This window comes from Oreochromis niloticus, linkage group LG6 (assembly GCF_001858045.2).
Source record: "Oreochromis niloticus isolate F11D_XX linkage group LG6, O_niloticus_UMD_NMBU, whole genome shotgun sequence".
NCBI classification, from domain to species: domain Eukaryota; kingdom Metazoa; phylum Chordata; class Actinopteri; order Cichliformes; family Cichlidae; genus Oreochromis; species Oreochromis niloticus.
Genome location: NC_031971.2, coordinates 7,856,121 through 7,874,775, shown reverse-complemented (window position 1 = coordinate 7,874,775; position 18,655 = coordinate 7,856,121). Strand labels below are relative to the sequence as shown.

At 41.9% G+C, this 18,655-nt stretch overlaps 1 protein-coding gene across 7 annotated transcripts in view; it reads right to left on the bottom strand.

Moving 5' to 3' along the window:
- Window positions 1–1,789: 1,789 nt before the first annotated feature.
- Window positions 1,790–18,655, bottom strand: part of LOC100709376 (protein phosphatase 1 regulatory subunit 29) — a 284,542-nt gene continuing 267,676 nt past the window's right edge. For all 7 annotated transcript variants that reach the window (XM_019360318.2, XM_025907996.1, XM_025907997.1 and 4 more), the window contains one exon: window positions 1,790–18,284. In XM_019360318.2, the coding sequence (XP_019215863.1) occupies window positions 16,670–18,284 (1,615 nt within the window). In that variant the 3' untranslated portion in view covers window positions 1,790–16,669. The remainder of the gene's footprint in view (window positions 18,285–18,655) is intronic.

Below are 18,655 nucleotides of genomic sequence, written 5' to 3'. Positions count from 1 at the left end.
CAGTGGCAACAGGACCATATCACTTGTGGTGTGATCCCAGCGGAAAGCTGAGAGATCACATCCTAACAAGTGACAGCTGTAGCTGTGGCTAACACTGTTAATGATGACTAAGAGAGCTGGGCCCACGTACTTAGACTACTGGTCATGTAGCTATGTTTTATTAGTGCATGCTGCACTTCTCAATGTGTTCTTGTCCCCTGTCTGCCACTATGCCGTCATCATCATCATCATCATCATCATTATCGTCATCAGCGTCAAAGGCAAAACACTGAGCAGTTAAAGCTGTCTAATCTAATGAAGCGGTACAATGTAAATTAATTGACCAATTAACTTTTTTCCCATTGGAAGATTCCTGTACTGTATTGCATGGACTTCCATGTTATAAACCAGTTGTTTAAATGACCTTCAATATATTTTATTTTTATTTGTGTGTGTGTGTGTGTGTGTGTGTGTGTGTGGGCTGAGTATATACTGAAGGTATGCCTCTCCTATCTCTCCGGCCTCTGAACAACCTCCATTGATGGATCAGCCCACAGTCCACAGCATGCTGCCCTGCTTTTTATCAGCTTTTACTCCCCTGAGCCCCTCTGCCTTGTTCTGTCCCGTCTCCTCTCTCTCTCTCTATCTCTCTCTCTCTCTCTCTTCTCCACACTTTCTGTCTGTTCACTTAGTCTAATCTAAGTAAGTGGCTCTGAAAAGAAACCCTGCCAGAATGAACGGGGACAATCATTGATCAACTACTCACTCATAAAAAAGGAGAAACTTGGAATCCGCAAGGCCACAAACGTCCACGCTACATTCTCCTCGTTAAACAGATTATGGGGCTAATCTGTTCACCAAAATGGTATTTATGCACAGGCAGGGAAGAGCACGCTGCACGATACATTCTGTATACGCTCATAAATTAGTACATGGAAATTAGTCTGTTTATAAGGCCATAAAAACAAACTGCATGCACATACAGCTCCTGTCCTGCTGTTGTTTCCCAGCATGCACATCCAGTTTTACAAATGCTTTTTCATCCTCTCACAGATCACGGTCGTATTCTCACAAAGCTCCAGAAACGAGGTGTAATTTGTGCTGCAAAGCCGGAGAGAAGGGTGGCAAACAAGGGAGTTTGGGTGTAGTGGGGGTTAGTGAGAGGATTGGGGAGAAGGAGGGAGTGAGAGAGACATGGAAAGAGGAAGCGTGATGGAAAAGGAAGGGATTTTAGAAAAAGAGGGGACGGTAAAAAAAAAGTGGAAAGGTTATTGCTCGTCCGAGCAGAGTTCAGAATCATTTCAGGAAAATCTCATTCCATCTCTCTCCAAGTAGCACTCCTATCCTCTCTCTCTCTGCCTCTCTGCCTTCACCCACCATGCTTCTGCATGCTAAGTGTATTATTCTGCCTGAAGCCCGACAAGCTGCCTTCATCATATTTCATAATGCACTACTTGCCTTTCCTTTTTGGAATTCCTAAATACTTGGTTTCCTTCCTGTCTATATCACTGACAATATGTCCCTTCTCATACTGTGCAGGGGGAATCAGTTTTAAAGGACTTATTTAAATATTCTAGAGTCAAATGTGAGGCCGTGTGTCCAGCAGCTGAAGCTCGGCCAAAACTGGGTAATGCAACGCAACAATGATCCGAAACACAGAAACAAATGCTAAATCAGGGGTCCCCAATCCCAGTCCATGAGGGCCGGTGTCCCTGCAGGTTTTAGATGTGTCCTTGATCCATCACAGCTGATATAATGGTTAAATTACCTCCTCAACATGTCTTGAAGTTCTCCAGAGGCCTGGTAATGAACTAATCATGTGATTCAGGTGTGTTGACCCAGGGTTAGATCTAAAACCTGCAGGGACACCGGACCTCGCGGACTGGGATTGGGGACCCCTGTGCTAAATGGAAAGCCTGAAAAAAAAATCCCGAGGTGTTCAAACTGGATCTAAAGACATGCCTGTAAGCCTCAATAAACTGTAGCGGATGACTAGTTTAAGCTTTGCGTCCAAAGGTGGTTCTGACTTTTTTTCTGTTTTTCCTTTTCATATGACTGTATAACAACCAGAAGAGGTGGCTTGCCATGAAGTTACACTTGTAAAGAAAACTGCAATTTTATCACAGATCACATAGACATAGTGCCAGTATCAAAAGATTCTAATCAAATAACATGACATTACCTAATGCAGCGAGTTACATGAAAAACCACCAAGCAATTAGTTGTATGCAGCTCTTCTCTGAATTTTCTCTTGATAAAGTTCAATTTTCTGCCCCCTTTAGTGTTTTTTCTCCTCTTTATCTCCATCTGTCAGAAAAGCCAAGCTCAACATTCTGTTTGCCAGATTTATCCAGAGCAAACCTCGGCTTTTATCACTTACGTGTAGATAGAGAACAGCAAACATTCATTGATTTATATGAAAATGTCACAGCTACTTGAACGTTTCTTTAGTTATGGATGGCATTCAAGGGGGAATGGCAGAGTGGTACCTCAGCCTCACAAGATACTGCCTCAACCTTTCAGCCATCCATCACCCTCTGCACTGCTTTTGCTCTTTTACTTTCATTCATACATCACAGATTTCTTCCTTTTTCCACAAAACTAATGAGAACAGCATTGTCAGATGCAGATTTCGGCAGTCCCCTTTTTAACTACCTCCTATCTGTTTCTGTGCTCATCTCTGAACCGATATCCCACAGGATGTGAGTTAAGTCTAATCTTTTCCCTCCGCGGTACTCTCCAGTCGGTTTTCATTCTGATTTTCTTTGCCCCTCCTTCTCCTCTTTTTTCTCCGCCCTTATCTTACAACAGCAATTTCCAAGCTTGGAGCATTGACTCTAATGCTGCTCTTAGTATCTTCTTTTCCAATCACCCTCTTCAACATGGTTCCCCTCTCTTATTCCTCTTAGCGTCTCTCTGACATCCAATTATTTGCAGCTACCTCACTGTTTCCACATTGCCATCTTTTTCCATGTCCATCTTCTCTCAACTTTTCTTGATCTACCTACCTTGGTTCTTTGATATAAACTACTTATATATGAGTTTGCTACATTAAATTCTCGTTTTTGATCTGCTGTCATGCAAATAAAGATTTGGGGACTCACTGCGGATCAGTCATCCTCCCAAATCCATGTCACTTTTTGCCTCAATAACATAAACACCTATGGGAAGATGCTTTCTAAACATCTGTACTATTAATCTTATTTAGACTTGGACTTCCCATTTCCATCCCTCTGCTCTGCCTCTGAATTTATTATGAACAGGTATATCCACCAATCTGTGAACCCTGACTTTTGCTTTACAACAGCTGGGATAGGCTCTTGTAGCAAGTTTCAAGAAAACCTTTCTACCTCACTTTTACTTCATTTTCCCCCTATACGGCCATCAACTCAACCTTCCATCAGCTTAAGTTTTATTCTTTATAACCAACTCCTTCCTTTCCATCTTTGTCCATTGTGAATTTAATCCAAATGTCCCACAATGTCTCTGGTTTCTGCCCATTCGATGTATTCGTCTAATCCACAGACACCTCTCTTTAAGTGTTACCCCACCAGCATCATTGCCTCTGAAACAGTAACAGGTGAAACTGAGAGAGTGTGACAGACAGAAAGACAACAAGCCTAACAGTATTTAACAGCACTACTCAGGCAAAGACTGGTACACAACGTCCTTTGCACACTCCGCTCTCACTCCTCTATCCCTCTCTGTAAGCCAAGAACACAAGTCTTGGGGGCTTAACTTCCTCCCACTGTGCTTAAGCTAAAAGGTTTTATTGAGCTTTTATCCGGCCACAAAGCAACACTGAGCTGTGGAAGACAGCCGTGTCTTTAATAAGCAACGTGAGGGTCGTGAACCGATGATTCATTTTCCACAAGTCAGAAGTAGAGAGTGGCTAAGTTGTCAGGGTAAGGTGTGGCGAGATTCGTGCTGTAATCAAGCTCAGAAAGTGGCCACTTTTTCTTTCCTTCATGAAAATGCAACACACACTGATAGCTGGTTAAAAAGACAGCTGTACGGTGTTCTACTTTCAGTGTTTTACACAGGAGAGGTATGCTTTTAATTTAATCTGGCAGGTTTATACATTAGAGGGTTATAAAAACACTGAGACGGCTGCTTGTTTAATCAGACTCCTTTTCACAAAAGAGAGACAGATGTAAACCGTTGCCTACTTTAATGAACCAGCTTTGTAAATTAGAGCCAATAAAAAAAAAAAACCCCAAGGTGCTGTGCTGTTTTCCACAGAGCAGCTCAGGACACAAACATTAAGACTGTCCTGTCAAATCAAACTACTCCAAGTTGAATGTCAGAGGATTTCGGAGATTACGCCTCTGACGGCACCTGATGGGTTTGGTATTACAGCCTCCAGGCAGCAATTTTCTAGAAAAAGTGATCCAAATTAGTCTTCAGATGTGAAGGTAATAATATGCCATGTCAATGAAATGAAAAAGATGGGATTGCCTGGAGCACTGTTTGATGCCTGCCTATTTGAGATTCTGATGCAACATTTTCACAAGTGTCCAGACTGATCCACACACAGGCAGGGTATAGTCTTACCTCATAAGTAATAATAGTTAATGTGATGCTCTACAAATCTTGGCCAGGGGGTGAAGCATCACACTCCTGCTGCTTATGGATTTGTTTGTTTGTTTTTGGTCCCCCTCTATTGCTCTCTTTTTCTCTAATTCGATCCTTCCTCCCATGCGCTCAGTTGATAAATGCTGGTGTGAAAAGGTCATTAAATTCTTAGTAGTGATGTGCCTGTAGGTGTACACACACTCGATGTGTATTTGGATGTGTGCAAGTGTTTCTGCTTGCATACCTCAGCAGTATCAGCTGCCCTGTACCATCCCCACCACGGCGGCAGAAGGCAATTAATGAGAGCCAGTGTTCTTATCTGCTACCTAGCAACCTTGACTGTTCCGCCCGTCGCCCCCGGCAACCGCCGCCGCTGCCTGTAATCGATTGCTGGGCTCGACATCACAATGAACCACTGACCTGCAGCACTGTGAGCGATGCAGACATAAAACATGTCCTGCATAACGGACAAATAGGATGTTATGATTTCAGTTGGAATTTCAGACCCAGTGAAGTTTGGTAGCAAAGAAAAAATTTGAATTTTAATTCACAGCCTCTTTTAAGCCTCTTTTACCATCCAAAAATGCAAAAAGTACGCAAAAGATGTATGCTTCAGGTCATGAGAAATTGAGGATTTACCTTGTAAAAAAATACATGGCAACACACAGAAAAGCCATATAATTGATGGCTGCCATGCAAAAATCATAAAGTAACTGAATTGAGCTTGAGACAACATGTCTCAAGTTTGGCGAGTCTTAGCTCATCAGAATTGATCTGTACACTGTACATACTCAAAAAACTCTGCTAATGTACATCTTTTCTTAAGGTCATCAATAATCTGGAGAAAAAACCCAAAAGAAGAGAGAATAACACATGCTGAATAAAGAGAGCTCCCCTTTTTTCACCTTGAAAGTCTGGCTGCCAGCAGCGTTACCGCTGTTTCCACATTCATATATATTGTGAGTGCCAGACAAGTGCAGACAATTTCTGTGAGGGGTGTAAAAGATATCCTTTCAAATGCAGAAAATTGCTTACTGAAGAGACCAAATGGTATCTACTACCATTTGGTAGTGGATACCGCTGATTCAAGATTGTCTGAGGCAAATCAGTATAGTTGACCCCTACATGCACAAAATCCAGTATAAGCAGGATAGTCATGGCTTTCCTCTGCTGAACAACAGCACGCTTTCTAAGAGCTGCCTTCCACTGCTCTCTGTATTTGAACGCCTGTTATTAAATCTGCAGCATTTGTTTGCCCCAGGGAGTAACCAAAAGCTTGAATGCATTTCCCTCAGATCATGTTCTGGAGTTAGTAATTGCCAAGGCAATTCTTATTTAAGTGATGTAAAAGGAACAATGGGGGGGTGTATCGGTGTTTTCATCCCCCCCCCCCACTATTCTTAATATTTCAGTGCTGTGCACTTCGTTCTGCTGGGACTGAATTTCGACTATAATGTCAAACAATTACATAACTGCATGTTTTATTAGCGTCTCAAGTGGGGGATACCTCAAGTTTCTGCTACATGAATATCTCTCTGGCTAAAAGGCAGCTGGCAGTGAAGTGTTACTTTTCATGTTGCTGTTATTTTTGCAGAACACATCGGTGTTAAAAGAAAAATAACACCTAGGGTCAGATACGGATGTGAATTCAGAGTGTTATAACTTGCACTGTGGTTTGCAAATTTTAGCAGGTGTCTATGATCTGAACTTTTTTTGCCTTTTAAAATCAGGATGTATATTTGTGTTCTTTGCCACTAATAATTTTCGTCAACGACCTTTCTTTTACTGACAAAAACAAGATGATAGCTGAAAAAAATAATGCAAGAGGACAAAAACTGTGATGTGCTGAAATGTACTGACACTTTCGTCAACAAATGAAAAAAGAGATGACAATATTCTGCAGGGAGGATCCAATCATTACTTAAGTTGTGGAAGTAATCAGAAGTAATCTCCTTGTGTCGTAAGGATAAGCACGAATTAGACAACTTGTTCTTCTTTGTGGGGGGATGACAACACGGAAAAATGTCAACGCTTGTGAGGAAGAGAAGAGTCGCCATACGCACACATTTAACATTTTATGTGATGGAATAGAAGCTTTGTGGAACAACTCTCAGCCTCTCAGTGAAAACAAGATGAACTTTTCCTTTTTTTTAGTCAATTGAATTAATTTTAGATTTAATCTAATATAATCTATGATATTTATTAGTCAACTAAAACTAAAAGAATTTTGAAACTAAATGATGTTTCAATCAAAAGACTATGACTAAACTAAATCAAAATGAATGTAGTCTATTAGATGAGAAGAAAGGTGTCACACTAATTGTCTAACACAGTGCCCATATTTCATCTCCTTTAGCATGCATACATTTGCTGCTTACATGAACCCACCTCAGCTCCTCCCATCAATATCTGACTTTATCTGCGTCATTTCTTTTGTCAGTCATGCCTGCTCTGTTCTCTCCCCTTCAGCTTTCCATACATGCCCCCTTCCACATATGAGCACAAAGAGTTTCACAGAACAGGGCCATGCGAACAAATATGAATTACTGCAGATGGAGAGATCAATCTTCGTTGACTGCAGTGGTCCTGACAGAACTGCAGTTTAGATTACACACAGTTTAGAAGTGTTTTGATGCAGCACCACAAGCAAAGGGAACTCTCTCCTTTGTAAGAAGAGGAGGACCAGAATCTCAAAATACAGGGTGAATCAAAAAGAATTATTCAATTTCAAAGGCAACAGGTAAGAATTAAAACATCCTAAGTTTCACATGATTGCTGCTAGGTAACATAATGGCAGCTGTGGGTACAATGACTCCAGACATGCTTGCTAAAGCATCTGCTTGTTAAATGATGATGTAACAACACTACTTCTGGGACCAAGCTCCTGCTGCGTTCATTAAGGCTTTTGTCTTTTTAATGCATTGCAGTGTTTTGCATCTTGTGGTTTTTTACACGAACAAGCCCCTAAAAATAATCAGTGGTCATTGTCAGGCTCTCTGGCTTTTTATTAGCAGTATTCAAGTGCAACGTGTCTTTAAGCTCAGTTTTTCTAAACTCACAATGTAACAACAGCTCACACTTTTCCACCACATATTTGAAAGTTTCAGGAAAGAATGACACTCAGGCTGACTAAGATCTGAATAGGTTCATGAAACGTAGGATTAGGAACTGTTCAGGGCGAGTCATCAAGACCAAACAAAGCATATTAATGTCTAACCTCATGTTGTGGATGGGTCATTATCTTTTCTGTGCCGTATGATATCATTTGTCTCTGCCCATCAGGGACCTTTACTTTTGTTGAGTGGAAAAAAGTTAACATTCATCCTCTATTTTCGCTCTGCTCCTGTGTGGATATTATCCTAACCATAGCTCTGTAGCTAGCCATCAATAACCCTGCAAACATTACCGCTGCTGTTTCATTTTCTGTCTTCATTTATGTCCGAAGTGACAGCAGAACTGTATGTTTTAGTTTTTAAGAAGTGCTTGTTTGAACCCAGAAATACCCAACAACTTTATATTTAGCTTCTTTGTCAAATGATTCTTTTTGATACATACTGTATTTGAAAGTTATTTCAGTTATGTTATACTCAGTGCTGTGAGCTGCTGTGCAGTATTGATGCAAGCAGTTTCTATCCAATTTCCCATTTTTTGTGTAATATTTGATCCTCTAAGACGTTCCTTTTGCTTCAAACAAGGAAAAACACAGATTTTGATCTTTTCATGGAATTTGCTGACTAAAAAAATGCATAACATTTTCAAGCCTTATCCTCTATATGTAGAGATGCAGAGCACAGCCTCAACCTAACCAATGTGCAGGCGCATCACAGATGTTTTCAGCTTCAGTGACTTACACAAGGATATCTGTGACAGTCAGCTCCAAACCCAGACAGTTAAACTGCAGACTCTGTGTGTAATCCTGCCTGTTGTTTGCAGCGCTGTGTGTCAAGGTCATTCACACAAAGGGATTTACCGGTGGGAGATTAAGATGAGCATCTAATAGCACAGATGCTGAGGTGCCACAGTTTACTTTGTGGACTTGTGTTGGAGACTTGAGGTGTTAGATGGGCTTCCCTTCGCAGTCCTTTTTGTCGCATTTGTTTCTTGTTCATTGCAGTTTGTTTGCCCTTCCCTTTCTCTCCCTCAACCTCTTTTCTTTTCCTCATGGCTCACTCGAATCAGGAAACAGCTGCGATGCAGTTACAATAACACTAGAGTTTAAACGCTAAAATTCAGAGCCTTGCCTTTACTTAACCTAGCTCTGTGTGCTGTCTGGCTACATCTATTTTCCCCCTTACCCCCTGCTGCAGAGCAGTAGTGGGGGAAACTAGCACACCAGCCTTGGTGTGAGAAAGCTAACCTGCTGGGCTTTTGGTAATCAGGCAACACAGGGCAGAGTGCTGCCGAACAGGAAGAGAGGACGTGATGTATGGCGCGGCTAATCACCTGGCTATGAGGTGCATGAACATGTATGTAATTATAGTAATTACAATACAACAGAGCAGTCATTGTATATGTGAGACCTGCGTCTGGCTGATTGTGTGCATTGTAATTGCATACATGTGAATGAAAATCACATGACAGGGCAGCACAAAATTACAATCTATGCTTGTGTGTACGCCCGTGTGCATGTGCATACGTGTGTCTGTGTGTGTGCATGAGTGGCAGCACACGGGTGAATGAGTGCAGCCGTATTGGAGAGCCCTGCAGAATGAAAGGCAGATTAATTAAAAATGCTTCAGATACCCAGCCTCAGCTGTCACTCCCTCAACAGAACGGACCTTCATAATAAAATCCCTCAAACACACATTGAGTCACACACAGACACACACGCAGAGCGATATAAATGCTACCCAGTCCAATGATAAGAACACACTCATGCAGAGCTTTACTGTCAGACACAACAGGTTGTTTGATTGAGATAAAAAATACATACATACACATGCACACTGTCGCTGTGACACAAAACACGCACGTGCAGTACAGTGCTGTGCAGACGCTTTAGACACTTAAGTTAATTAGAACTGGTACTACATCTGATTGGTTCCCTTTGCAAACATGACAACATTCCAAACCTACTGCTGAGAAATTTGAAAAACAAAACTATCTTCACTGGCAAAAAAAGAACAAGGAGTCCTGCAACAGATGGTGCTGTATGGGCCCCAGGAAACATCATCAAGTCACACAAAAAAGACAGAAGACAGTGAGACAGCATAAATCCGCAGAAGAACTGTGGCAAGTACTCAAAGATGCTTTGGGGGACCTACCAGCCAAGTACACTGAAGAAGTGTAACAAACATCTGTGCCAATTTAAAGAACAAAGGTGATCACACTAAATATTGCCTTGAAGCCCCCACCTTTTACAACACGTTGCATTATATTAACTGTTTTTAAGCATCTCTAATTTATCTTAAGTGCCTACAAATTTTGTGGCAATGCTCATTCCAGTAGCAGAGCAGTTCTGTCTTCCCGAAGTTGACTGCCTCGATTTAAAGACTGAGAAACAAGGTCCTTGAAAAGCCCAGCGGTGATGAAAGCTTCAGTGTGACAGGCATATTATCAGCTCTTCTACATGGCTCTGTGTGACTGTGTGTGTGTGTGTGTGTGAGAGAGAGAGACTTTGATTGTCCAAACCCTACTTTTTCACACGTACAATAATTGTGGTTATATTTTGTGCTCTCATTTGATCTGTGTCTGCAGAGCAGGAGGGCTCCTGCAGGTGTGAGACAATCTGTGATTAAACATACGTCACCGCTACGAATATTCATTTCAAAGTGGGACAGATCAGAAGGACCCACGAGAACATAACATTCACAGTAAGTGATTTCATTCTACAGGAAGTACAGACTGGAATAGAGTATGAGAATTACAACAGCGAAAACAGGAACAGCGCAGAAAAGAAACACCAATTATACAGGGAGGTAAATACAGAAACAAAAACAGACACTCGGGCTCTTAGGCCTGTAAAGACACTGAGTTCATTTCTACAGATGTTTGGTTCCACTCCATCTGCTTATAAAACTCGCCGTTTTGGCACTTTTAAGACCATATGTGTCTGTAAACGTGGATAGAAATATATTCAGTCCATGTTTTGTGTAGGCAAGTGTGAATATGGTCTGTGCGTGTGTGTGTGTGTGTGTGTGTGTGCGCCAAGGTGTTTTTGTGTACATATGCGTGTAGGTATATATGCTCATGTGTGGGAAGGTGTATGTCGTGTGTGTTCTTACATTTTATGTCCATAAAGTGTTACTCTAAACTATTCAAACACGTACAGTATATTCATTGATTCTCTACATTAGCGTTTGTGTGTTTTGTGGAGTTGTGTAAGAGTGTGTGTTTGTCACAGTTGGCCACCGGTAAAAAACTCTTCTGTTTTTGTTGCGTGTTGGTTTCACGAGGCAACTCCCTCCGTCAGTCTCTCTCGTTCGGTTGACAGTGAGCCGAAAGGTCAGCGGATCCACCGTCAACCCACAAATAAATAAACAAACTGACGACTCAACTTCAACAGCAGACAGACATTTTTAAAATCACAGTCCTGCTTCCTCTGTGGAGCCAGTCAAATAGCCAAAGCCAAAGGTCAGCTTGGGGTTCTTCGGGGGTTTGGACTTGCTATGTAGCCTCTACTTTGATACAGACAAGCCACAGAGCTTCTCGCTCAGTGCCAACAAGCAATATAGTTTCACAGTGCTTAAAATTTAAAGTGTTGAAAGTAATGAAGTAGTCTGACACCTCTGAAAGGGGTGTGACATGGTGTTTGTCAAATGTGGGGGGAAAAAAAGCAGAAGTGACTGTTATTTGGCAGAGATCAGAAATGATAGTTAATGTAAGTGTGACCATCCAGGGCGGAAAACTAGCCTGGCATCACCAGACAAACTTAGGAATGTCAAATAGTCTGGAACTTCTCGGTTCACTTTTGATTTCCAGCAGGAGCAGGATAAAATGTTTCTGGATGCAATCAGATAGACTGGAAACCACAGTGAATTCCTCATTAGCTCTCAGGTAACTGGTAGCTTGGCTGATAAACTAGCCAAACCAATGGTGAACTGCATGAAACACTTTAACTGAAAGTCTGTGCTTCTTGAAAGTGGGAGTTTCTCCAAGTCTAAGAAAATTGCCTTCAGAAACTTCTTATCTAATCGTATGCAAATCTTAAGCTTCTGCAACAGATAACTTGATTTACCAGATTGTGGGTCGTTCACTTCAGCTTCTAAATAGTCTGTGGTGAGACTGGAGGACCTTTGGCTCTGCCTATCAATTAGTATTCATCACAATCCATGAAAACTCAAACTCCAAGTACAACGGCTCTGTCTGTACTTGTTTAACCCAAACGTAACACTTAGTGTGGATAAAATGAGAATAGCACTGACCTGCTGAGAACTGCTTTTCCATTATTACAGGTCCTGTACCATACTTAGATCAGTATGTTGAAAACTGTGTTTATCAGAAAGCATTTGAAGTAAAATAAACAAATACAGAAATTAAAGCATAGGTGAAAAAAATATCTCCAAGAGCAGCAGGGAGGGAGGGAGAGCTCAGAATGAACAGTAAATTAAGCCTGGCCCGGGAAAGCAAGACTGTCCCAACGTCTCACGCTTTAACACAAAAAATGCATGTCTTCAAATTGCACCAAACTGCGGCTTCTGAAATGTAATCTGATCTAAAAATGTATCATATTTTACATGTTTACAACATAAATGTATTACTTTGTTTAGCAGAATGCAGATAAATGTGCCAAGATAGGTTTAGAGATTAAATTCTAGGGACGTTACATTTCCTGTAGCACATTCTTCTCTCCCAAGACTCCCATTTTCTACAGTGATATTAAACTCGAGGAGAAGGGGCAAAAAGTTATATTTGCAGCATAGGCTTCTGTGGTCCATTACCTTGATAATGGTAAAGGAAAAAGAGGCAAAAAGGGATAGAGGGAGGAATTCTTCTGGGTTTACTTCAGCCAGACGCTATCCGTATAGTGTTTTAATGTTTACAGCATTAAAACAAAGCCAGTGTTTCCACTGCAGACTTCATCCTATGGATTCATAAGTTTAATTAAAAAGGAGCAAAGAGACCTCGCTGCCATTCCCTGGGAACCATTGCAACCCATTGGTTTCTGTGCCTGAGGTTCACATTTTGAACAACTACAGCTCCGAAGGGAGGAAATGAGCAGGGTTGTTCTGTGATTTTCCATGACTATTGATTTGTGTTTTTCAATAAGCCTGAACTTCAAAAACGTACAAAACTTAAATAAGAAGCTAAACTTGCGTAGCAATGACTCCCCGAGGCAGCCAGTGATGTTGTCTAGAAACCACCGTGAATTTGTTTGAGGCATATAGAAACTATCCTTCTAGTTCTTAAGTTAATAAAAAGCTTTTAGACCAGAGCCATTCCTCCCAAAGTACTAGGACTAGAATCGTGACGTTAATGCCAGTTTTGTGGCACTAAAAAAAAGAAGCCTAGCGAGTGGTTTCATTATTTTTGTTCAGAGCATACACAATGCCTGATTACCAGTTTAATTGTACTCTTGAATTTCTCTCCTCTGGGTAAAGGTCGTTTGACTTGTGAGACTGCCACAAGCTGTGCTTTCTCAATTGTTCCCTGTTACCTTTAATTTCTAAAGGCCTAAGATTTTATACATGACCATGGTTAATTACACAGACTGGAAAGAAGACGCACTTTATCAAATCCCAGGTTATATAATCTGTACATTTGTCAGTATCACCCAGTGGAAGTGAAGAGGAGCAAGGCTTGGTCACCATGTATGGAGTCCTCTCCAGGGTAGAGGAAAATAAAGTCTGCTTGGAGAACAGCTTGGTTAAAGAGTAATTTTATAGATTTAAATAAACACTGGACTGGTGGACAAAAGTGAGTAATGGTCTTGGTAATGGTGTGAAGTATGGAAAATTGGAAACTATGAATAATTCCATGAATAACTGAGCTAATGTTATTTCTTACATCTAAAGAAATGCCTTCGGGGTACGTGAGGGTAACCTCAGCTCGATTCCCCCTCTTCTTCCAAGTGAAGTCATTATTTTTTTTAAAAGCTTCTACCCCTGCATAGCCTGTGGTACTAATTTAAAACTAATTGATTGGTGATTCCTTTTGTACGTTACAAATAGGGGAGCTGCCAGTGAAACTTGAACAAAAGGCAAAAATAGAACACTAGGCACTTTATAAAAAATGGACGCAGTCCAACCGAGTGCCCAAGGGAATTCACACTGTGGATTTTTTTATGCGCTACCACTCGCCCAAATTAGGTTCTATTGATCTAATGATAAAGTAATGTCATTCCACTGACATCCCATTGCGAACACCAGTGGGTCTATTGGACTGACTGCCACAGATGACATGCCAGAAATGCCAGTTACTACTCAAAATAATAGAATATCAAAAGCAAAAACATTCTCTGAATTGTCTTTGTTTTGTTTTTTTGGTCCAGGTTTTTGAGAGATTGTGCCATTACACTGCTGCAGTGGAAGTGAAGGTGATCTTCATTCAGACAAATTAAATATATTACAATCAGACATTTCTTTAGTGACAAAGGGTGGCAAATGATAACATATTTGGATGGGACAAAATTTATGCAGAACAAAGTGCAGTGTTAAAAAAAACCCTAATAAAATGACATGTCCTAAATGCTTTTAAACATGATCATTTCTCTTTCTCACAGCAGATTTAGGTCATTTGCGCTAACTCTGCGACTCTGCCTACTCTTTAGACGAACATTTTATAGGTCAAAGAGTAAATAAATGCCCCATCAAACTCACACTTTCAATGGTGGCTTGATTCAAGCCTATCAAAACAATGACATCAGAGTAAACCCTGTGGAAAATCAAATAAGAATGCATTACTTGCATGTCTAGCAAACGGGCCAATCCAGACCAATCATACTCAAAGCAGAAAGAACATAGCCCAGAAGGTTATATCCCGATTTCACCTTCACCTGCACAGGTGAAGGTGAATGACTTTTAGTTTTTCAGGCCAGTGTCTGACTATAATTCCTGCCTGCAAAAGATAAAGTAAATGGAGGGAAATGCAAAATGATGAGACATTATATAAGGAAACAATGGATAGACAGACAGCAAAACAAGGCTATCTGTCATTAATTTCAGTCAAGCTCTGAATCCTGCAGAGTTAATAATATCAGCAGAGCTTTCTGACCTCAGATGATGGTACAACATCAGCCTTCACAAATTAGTCATTAATTTATCCCATTAAGTTGGACAGAGTTGGCAGAAAAACAGAGGGAAATGAGTTATATTTGCATTTTAAGAATTTATAGCTTCTAATAGAAATTTGGGCAGAAAATTAAATAAAAATGCTGTTTCAAAGTAATATTTTAACAGCTTTGATAGGGGTAAAATTACTTAAGAACTACTCAGTTTTTTTCACATTTATAGGACTGAGAGAAGTATTTGTTTTTCTGTGTTTCATCAGAATGCTCAGTGTAAGGAACACAAGCTTTTGCATCATTAAAGTCTCTTGTTTTGTCCACAATAGTCCCAAGCCTTGCTCCTGTAATCCATTTTCATTGTAGTAACCACAGTTTTAAACCCTAATCCTAAATAACAAACCAAATTAAACCAAGGCAGTAACTTTCCTTTGTTTTCTTTATACTTTGCTGACCACAATGGAAAAGATTATAATGGAAACCTGTAAAGTCATACCTCCCAAGGGCACTTTGGTCCAGGTCTAGTGAGCTACCAGCTTCCACCCAGAGCACAAGATGGTCATATATAGTGTAGCGTCAGAGTACATCCCTGGGGTCTTCACCCTGCTTATTATTCATTTCATCTTAACGCGTAGCAGTGGAAGCATTTCACTTTTTTGTTTTTAGGGTTCTGTGCATCCTTGCATTCAGTTGATGCAACGGCAACTGAAAATACACTGAAGTCTCTCTGCATAATGGGGAAATGGTTAAAAATGAGATGCTGCTGCAGTAAACCCTTACCTAATCTTAATCTGCCTCTATTCCTAAACATGATTACCATTTTCTTTAATATATGAGCTAATGGCTGTCCTGTAAACCTGCATAACTCAACCTAAAGTAATTTCTGCAAGACTTGGACTATTGAAATGTAAATTTTTCATATCATAACTTCCCTTATGAAAAGAAATATGCTACAACTGTAAATAAGAAATAGGCTATGGGACAAAAACGCCTGCGGGTCTTCATGCTATCTCAACAGACAATACACAGTCATGTACCCACTCACATTCACTCATAACTTCCTGACTTGGTTGTTATCCATATATTAGCTGTACAGGCTTTGCTACCTTGGATGAGCCTGAGAATAATAAACGACTCACCGACAACCCAAACTTTACTCTTTCACACACAAGTAATCACTCAAGCATGCAGAAACTGTACGTGCATGTCCGTACACTACTGAACATCTGTTTGTAGGTGCTTCAAATCAATGAGTGTGCGCAACACAAAGCGTTCCTGAACTATTCTCACACTGGCTAATCGCCAGGAAGAACAATTAACCTGATAAGTATCATTTAATGTCTTCCCTAAAGAGGGAGATTCAGGCTTTTCTAAAACAAAACACACCTAATTCTTCACCCTACTCCCTCATTACCATCCTAAATGATCCTTCTATAGGAGAGCAGGTACTGCCGTGCCATGGAATGATTGTTTTGTGAATAACGGCTTGATGGGATTAGAGAAAAAACGGATGGCGCTTAAGTCATGGTGGGTGCTGTTTCTGGGGAGATAGCTGAGCTCCAGTTTGCCAGCAGTGAGGTAGAAGACGCTTGCTTGTCATCACCTCGCCTTTGCTCATTAGTGATTAGTCAACAGGTCTGTGAAGCCTGAAAGGACCAAAGTGCCCACGGTGAGGCAGGATTCTTGTTAAAAACCATTCGTGTTGAGGTGAAGACAGAGGACAACCTTGGAAACAGCCTCTGAAAATGTCAATGAATTTTCACAAAATCAATTTTTAAAAATCACCAGGAGAATACCTCTTTAATTCTTGATCAAGCGCCTGAATGACCTGTGTCGCTAGACACCTCTGAGGAAACATTATCTGTCTTGCTACATTAATATGTTCCTCTTCAGTAGTCTGCTGTTGGCATTCATTCCACAATCTCCCTTAGGACATAAGCTTTGCTCCTCAGCTCACAGCTTCTGCTGGGCGGAAACACCTTTCCAGTAGTCCAAAATATCATGAAGGTCCTCGTCCTTGGCAAACTGCACCTTCTTGCGCAGAGCATGCCCTGCTGCTATATAGGACGCTTCCTCTCTAGGGCTTTTCTTGTAAGGTCGGAATCGCTCCCAGATTCGCAGTGTGCTCTCAGATGAGTACTCTGGACTGGAAGAGTAGCCAGAGTTGTAGTTGTGGTGACGAGAAGGTGAGAGCTGGGAGTAGGCGGATGTGGCATCCCTCTTGGTGCGCCCAAGTGGCTTGAGAAACGAAGCCTTTTGGGATGGTGAAGGCGATTCGTTGCCACCCTCATAGTAGAGTGCAGGAAAGGAGTGGCGGTGCTCAGAGCTATGATAGTCTGGCTGAACTTCCAAGTGCTGCTGTTGCTGCTGTCCAGAGCTTACAGCGCCACCTCCATTCCCGCTATTACATCCCATTCCTCCCCCATTTAAGCTCACGCCTCCACCATTAATATTTCCCATTCCATTTCCGTTACAGCCTCCTATTCCACCACCTCCTCCACTTCCTCCCGCTCCAACACAACCCACGGGGCTACTCTTTTCTCCTGGGTACTTGGGAGGATCACTGCGCTGCTCAGGGATGTCCACACTAAACACTCTTGTGTTCTTAGCAGAGCCTGCAGAAGGGGGACCACAGCGGTTCTTAACCACAGCAGTGTCCGCGCTCAGTTGCCTCTGAAGGGGCCGCACTGCATTGGCTGGGGGTGGATCACGGTAAGGAGGGGAGAGAAATCCACCCCCACTGATACCAGGCCGCTCAGACAAGGGCATGACCAGGGGCACTGGGGCCATTGAAGGCGGGTGAGGCTGTTGATGGAGCTGTGGATGAGGCTGAGAATGGGGCTGAGAATGGGACTGAGGATGTGGCTGAGGATGTGGTTGAGGAATTGGCTGAGGATGAGGCTGTGGATGAGGTTGAAGGTGAGGCTTAGGGTGCACCTTTGGAGAGGAGGCCATGATCTGATCTCCAGGGTGACCTGGAGAGAGGGGGAGAAGGTTGCGCGGGAGCGATGCTATGCAAGGAGGCTGGGAGGACACAGAACTGGCATTGTCAGCTGTGGTCACAGCATTAGCTGAGGCATCCAGCTTCAGGGCATCAATGCAGTTGTTGATGATCTGGTTCACCTTATCGACCTCCTTGGCAATGGTGGAGATCTCTGATGCTGAGCCACGACCGTCATCATCTGAATCCTCCCCAGCCTCTGTCCCATTCTCAGCTCCACCTCGCATATCCACAACTACTTCCCCTCCTGGCCCTGCTCCTCCAGCTGCCATCACTGCCTCCCTGCCTTCTCCTGCCATTCCTGTTGTCCTTATATCCATGTAGTTACCCTTACCACCCATAGCCTCAGAGAAGGCAGTGGCCATTTTTTCCACCTGTGGCAAGGTGGAGAGGCGGGAAGAACTGGTGTTGGCTGAACCGTGAAGCATGCCTGTGCTAGAGGAGGCAGATTGGGGCAGCTTGGCTCCTGCACCCCCTGAATGGTGATGCTGGTGGTGAGCCTGCTCCTGAAGACGCTGCATGGCATTTGGGTCATTGACTACAGCTGCAGCTGCTTCTGGGCCATACCTAAAAAAAAAGGGTCAGATTTAACTTAAAACAAACAATACTCTGTTTCCATATTGCGTACCTTTTCTAAAAACTGGTTTCCCTTCAGTGATGGCCAAAGATGACAAAACCATTGCTGTTTTAATTAAAGCTTAAAGAATGATAAAAATGACCTAAAGACTCATAAAGAGTGTGACTGATTTTTTTAAGCCATTGCTTGCAGTTAGAATAAATGAGGTCTTTCATAAATTCAAAAAGAAATGCACTGCAGCAAAACAACTAATGAAGAGATAATGAAATAATAAATTGTTCCAAAAAAGTCAATTACACCCACAGGACACAGTCATGTCAGTTTGTGGCTACAACATCCAAAGATGCATGACAGAAGATTG